The sequence below is a fragment of the Macrobrachium nipponense genome, chromosome 4, assembly GCF_015104395.2.
Source record: "Macrobrachium nipponense isolate FS-2020 chromosome 4, ASM1510439v2, whole genome shotgun sequence".
Classification (NCBI taxonomy): Eukaryota; Metazoa; Arthropoda; class Malacostraca; order Decapoda; family Palaemonidae; genus Macrobrachium; species Macrobrachium nipponense.
In genome coordinates, this window is record NC_061100.1 from 55,604,483 (window position 1) to 55,610,645 (window position 6,163).

Here is a 6,163-nt window from a genome sequence, read left to right on the forward strand (position 1 = left end):
AAATCTACAAAACAAAGGAAAACAGGAGTGGCTGATGATAGGTAGTAGTTCAGCAATTCTTTCAGTATGTAGATGCAAGTGTCGGTTGAGTGGTTTTCTTTAAACCCAAGCTGGTTGTCAGTGGTGTGTAGAAAGGGGAGAAGTCTCACTAGAAGAACGGACTCAAGTATCTTCGATGCGATCATTGTGATTGCAATCGGCCGTTAGTTGCCATGGTCAGCTGCATCCTATAGCTTGTTTTTGATTATGGTATCAAGTGAACTAAGAGTAGGGAGTCTGGAAGAAACTGGAAAATTATGCACTCATTGAATAGGGCAGCTAGCAAAATGTAAATTATCGGAAGGCAGAATTTGAAAGCCTCTGCAGGAAGACCATCACAGCCGGGCGATTTATTATTAGGTAGGCTGTTTATGGCATCGCTGATGTTACCTGGCGTAATACGGTCTGCAAAATTAAATTAAATGTTGTCAGTAAGGAGGTTATCTACATCCCTTCGGGAATCTTGATCATTTATGCAACTCAGGATATTGTCTCCGACAGCTTCCCCTACTCTCTGTGACAGCTTTTAAGTTTTGGAATTTAAAGACTGGATATCTTTCCAAAGAGGAGGATAATCACCAGATTCTAAGTTTCTAGACATTGCATCGGATCTTAGCTGTTTTTCATTTAGCCTACAGTGCTTAAAAGCAAGTTTGAACTGTGCTGTTGCCTGCCTCATTAATAATGCAGTGTGTCCTTCCCTCGGGCTACCATTTTCTCCAAAGTAAAAACATTTCTCTTGATCTTTAACCAAGTCATTCCATCCAGGTATATTACGAGAATTACCTTGATGAAATCTATAGGCAGTCCTGCCTGAAGCAAGCATAGCATAGATTATGTTCGAATAGAATTCATTCAGATCCCTCCTGTGGTGGTCATTTCTACAATTTGTGTTGGTACAGAGGAAGGCGTCTGCTGGTTGAACTATTGACTGCAACCTGGTTTCTGTGGTCGCCCTAAAGTATCTGGTTTTCTGTTGGTTTTAAAATCCCAGTTTACCGCTGGTGGGCAATCAGTTAGGGGGTTCACGGTAGGGAGGGATGGGTTACTGAATGACACCTGTGATGGAATGTGAACGTAGCCCGTTGCAAGATCGTAGCGAATATTGCAAGTCATAATAGAATCAGGAATAGGAGGAGGGAGGGAGGAGCATTACTTCACTAATTTGGAGAGCATGATTTTGACAGAAGCAAGTAAGTTCATTATAAAATTGTTTTGTGGGGTGAGAATTAAGGTTCCTGATTATACAAATATGATCGGCAGGAGAATCATGAATAATACTGTGTAACTCCCCTAGGATCATGCAGTAATGGTAAAAATTATTTTATTTTCCCAAGGCATATACACATTAATTATTAGGATTTTAGAGTTCCCTACTGTCACTTGAAGCCCCAGCAATCTGTCACTCATGTAGGTCATCACCTTTATCTTGTCTAACGATTTATGCCACAGGAAAGAAAGGCCCCCTTTCAAGTGACCGGCTATGATTTGATCTGTAACTTGCATCAATGAAGTCGAGAAGGTTATGAAGTCTTCATGAATTGAATCGCAGATGACAATCTCATGAGGCCAGAGGAGCGTTTCTTGTAATGCAATGATACCATTGAAATTTTATGCAGAACATATTTAGGAGAGGAATGTTCCGCTTGAGGCCAACAATATTCCAAGAGATTATGTTTAATGTATCCATGGCTACTCACGAAGATGGGAGATGAATGTGCTGATCATTTAGGTGGATGGGGGGTTAGCCAGGGGTAGTGGGCAGTCACTCGCCGGTGGGGGGTTGGCTGACACTTGCTGTGGAAATGACCCTGGCTGGGGTGCTAGTAAGTTCCCCAGGGGGTGGTTGGTCCCGGATTAGGTTATATGTTGAAACTAATATATTAGGACCGAAATTCTCGCCTTCAAGAACGTTGCGGTGTTGAAATAGGCAGGTAATCCTTTAAGCCACTTTATGTTAACTTCTGCATGGGAGTTCGTGAGGGATGAGTGGGTCAGAGCCAGTGAGATACTTGACTCTCTCCACTATGGCGTCTAGCATCACCGATGAGCGCAGATTGTGAATTACTACGTGACATCTCTTTTCAGGTGTCGAGCGAGGTGAAACACGAATGTTGGGCTCCGGTCCAGCGGCCAAACGAGAGGTTCTTCTCTTTTTTCTGCTTGTTTGTATCTGCCAGCCGCCAGACCCCTCATGATCACTCTCATCTGCATCTACGATGGGGGGTTGGGGGGGAGAGATAGGGTGGGGAGGATCACAAGAGCTTGTAATCATCACCAGTGATCTATCTTCCACCAGACGCACTGGGGAGGGAGAAGAGGTTGGGAGACCAACAGTCCCCTCAGAACGGTCTATAGGTGATGGGGGCACTTCCGTGTTGCTGGAAGGCGAGGAAAAATTGGATGCTACGTTCAAAGGAGTCTGGTGGCTATCTGTGCGATTGTTTATCAATCCCTGCACTCCTTTGATCGCATCCCATATCCGTGTGAGATTATTTGTTTCCACCGTTTTAAGACTTTCTTGGGATTCCTTTAGTCTTTTGATCACGTCCCAGATTCTTGATAATTTATCATTTGTCTCCTCGATTTTTTTCCGAGTTTTTTCCAATTTTTTCTGAGAGAGATTTTGCTGTTTTGAAGGCATTTTCTGCCGTGTGGTACACAGCAGGTAGGCTTAGGTCAGCAGGCCCCTTTGGAGGCAGATTGTAAGGGTCTTAGGTGTAGATTTCCACTGAGCAGGTCCTTAGCCATTAAGTGATAGATGATATTTTCTTATGAGAGGACAAGTTTTTCATGGATCGCTCCTTGAGAATGCTCTCTAGTATCAGATCTTTGCATTTCGTATATGCAACGTTGATTTCCTCATCGGAGAGGACATCACTGACAGATTGTATAGCCGACTCGACGTCGGAACGGTTCGATTGGTATTATATACAGTAAAGGCAATTGTTCGCGAGTACGGAACTTGTGTGTGGGGCACAGGCACCGGTAGGTGCCAGGGACACTTGCACAACGGTTGGAGGTTGGTTGGATGACATTTTTGTGGCAAGGGAAGGGTCAAGCACTTACACATACACTGCATTCTTTTACCCATTTCCCAGATCCAATAAGAGGTATAATCACCAAGGGCGAAAAAACCCTTCTTTTCTGTGAAGAAATGCAAGAGAGACCTCCAACACGTCTGCCCCCACGCGTCACAATAATAACAATAGACATGGTTTGAAGTAAAGCAGGGTTGGTCGAGAAAATGTGCAATATGTCGTTAATGCTAATGGCATACCACCTCTGAAGTTCCATGGCATTATTTATCAGCAGGTACTGTGCGATATCATGAACGTCGTCGTATTAACTGTGAATTTCATTTGACGTCAATCATAGACAATCTAAAAATTTTTTTATTTGAAATAGATTCAAAGTATGGTGATATATTGTATCATACTGAAATGAAGTGGTTCAGCAAAGGATAAGTTGTCAGGCATTTTTATTTTTTACTTTTTTTTTTTTTGCTTTTCGTCATGAAATCGTAATATTTCTTACTGAAAAAGGAAATATGAAAGAATCATTTTCAGATTCAGATCGGGTTTTCTGTTTAACTTTCTTATCTGATATAACTGACAGGGGAAAATTGGTATTAGATATGTTTACTGAGATGAAAGCATTTGAAAATAACCTAGATATTTTTATGAAACAGTTAAGTAATGAAATCTTTATACATTTTCCCTGTTGTAAGGAGTTGCAGAATGAGAAAAGAAATACTTCAACTGCCTCAAAAGACAAATGCACCAAGGCAACAAAGCTTCTAAAAGAAGAATTTACAAATAAATTCAAGGACTTCCATGATCATAAGCAGGAAAATATAATGTTTCAAAACCCTTTCAGTGTATCACCAGAAGAAATTCCATGAATTTACCAAATGGAAAATAATTGATTTGCAAGCCAATGATGCACTGAAAACCACGTTTCAAGATAATAGACTTTTGGATTTTTATTCTTGTCTATCTGAAGAATATTCTGATTTTAAAAAGTTTGCTACTGTTATGCTTTCAGTTTTTGGTCGCACATATATCTGTGAGCAAACATTTTCAAAAATGAAACGAGTAAAATCGAAACTTAGATATAGACTTACTGATGAGCATCTTCACCAAATTTTGAGGCCTTCTGTACAAATTTTGAAATATATATTGATAAAAAAGATGAGATACGTAGACTTTTCGATAACTTGCTATTCTTTGCACAAACTGTACAATAAAACATAAGCTACTATTAAGAATTCTTTTATTTATACGAATAATACCTATTTATAGACAATGAGCAACCCTTTATCACCACTCCTCTCAAACTTATACATGGAATTCTTTGAGAAACGCTACTTACCTAATATCATTTATATTCCTGTAAAGTGGTATAGATATGTTGATGATATTTTAGCTGTTCTGCCTGCTGGATTTGATGTAAATGATTTACTCTCTAAATTAAATAACCAGGTACCATCTATTAAGTTTACTCTAGAATTGGAAAAAGACAATTGCCTCCCTTTCTTAGATGTTTTGATACATAGAGAACCATTTCGATGTAAATTCAGTATTTATAGGAAACCAACCAACAACTAAACATATTCATTTCTATTCAGGCCAACATCTTAATATAAAAATATCAATTTTTTCTTCTATGTTTTTACGAGCATTGCGCATTGTCAGTCCCCAATATTTGGATCAAGAAGTTGAATACATAAGAAAAATAGGGAAAGATTTATGTTATCCTTCACATATATTAGATATTTGTTATAATAAAGCCCACAAAAAGTTTTATAGTGTAAGTAACACGGAGAAAGATAATTCTAAGAACGTTCTCAGTTTGCTTATTTTAACGGATTTGAAACCATTAAATCATTGTTAAAAGAAGCCTTTGAGGTCAACCTTGTTTTCTCCTATAATAACACACTAAAAGGAATGTTAATAAAAAATGGCCCCAGAGAAAGCAACAACATAATCATACTATAATGGACATAATGTCTGTCTGTCTGTCATTCAATCACGGCCAAACGGCTGGTCAGATGGGCATGAAACTTGGCAGGGTTATGGTGGGGACCCCTAAGATGGTTTGTAATGGGGTTTCATCCAACCTAACCCCCTCCTTTGTAGGGGGTGGGGGTGAGAAGGGATTCCCTGAAACAGAACTGTTTCTGGCCGTGAAATGAGGCTGGTTATTCCCGTAAACTTAGTTACTTTACGATTTTTCATACATAATTTCTATACAACTTCCCTAGAGAAAGCCACGAATATTTCAGCTCAGACACAATAGAAGATGAAAATTATCATCAATATCCGCAAGATTTTTTGAAAAACTTAAATCCATCGGGACTGCCAGTGCACAAAATAATGTTGAAGAAGTACTGCCCGGTAATGTTGCTTCAGAATTTTGATCCTGCCAACGGACATTGCAACGGAACGAGGTACACCGTTATGGAGCTAAACTACCATGTCATCAAAGCCAGTGATAACAACGGGCCCTCACACCTGCAAACGTCTGTTCTTCCCCCGGATTCCCCTGATGCCTTCGGACAACCAGTTTCTGTTCCAGTTACGGCGCAGGCAGTTTCCCATCAACCTGGCCTTCTCATACACTGCAAACAAGTCGCAGGGACAGACTTTGGATCATGTTGGTGTGTTTTTGCCGTCACCTATGTTCACGCATGGCCAACTGTATGTGGCGATGAGCAGAGCAACTGACTCTGCCAACTTGAAATTAAGTTGTGGACAAACTGATAATATTGTGTACAAAGAGGTTCTGTAGTAGGTATGTATAAAAATCACTCTTATTTTGGTATTGCTGAACAAATAGTACATATAAATTTTTCACTTCTGCACCCATATTTTATCACCCATCGCAGATGGGTAAGTTTGCTAGTATATGAAATTCCATGTATGGACTGCCCCTCATTTTATCTAGGACAGTCGAGCAAGGGCTTAGAAGTAAGATTAAGCCAGCATAAATATTCTGTAAAAACTGGGCAAACATCTAATGCAATATCCATTCATTTAAGTGAAAACAACCGCCGAATAAATTGGATTGGTATTCAGTAATTGCAAGGTCAAAAGATGTCTTATCACGAAATCTTTTAGAA

At 39.7% G+C, this 6,163-nt stretch overlaps 1 protein-coding gene across 1 annotated transcript; it reads left to right on the top strand.

Moving 5' to 3' along the window:
• Positions 1 to 5,517: 5,517 nt before the first annotated feature.
• LOC135211365 (uncharacterized) lies at positions 5,518 to 5,832 on the top strand. The gene has a single exon (XM_064244677.1). It carries the CDS (start codon positions 5,518 to 5,520, stop codon positions 5,830 to 5,832), a length of 315 nt encoding a protein of 104 aa, XP_064100747.1.
• Positions 5,833 to 6,163: the final 331 nt, after the last annotated feature.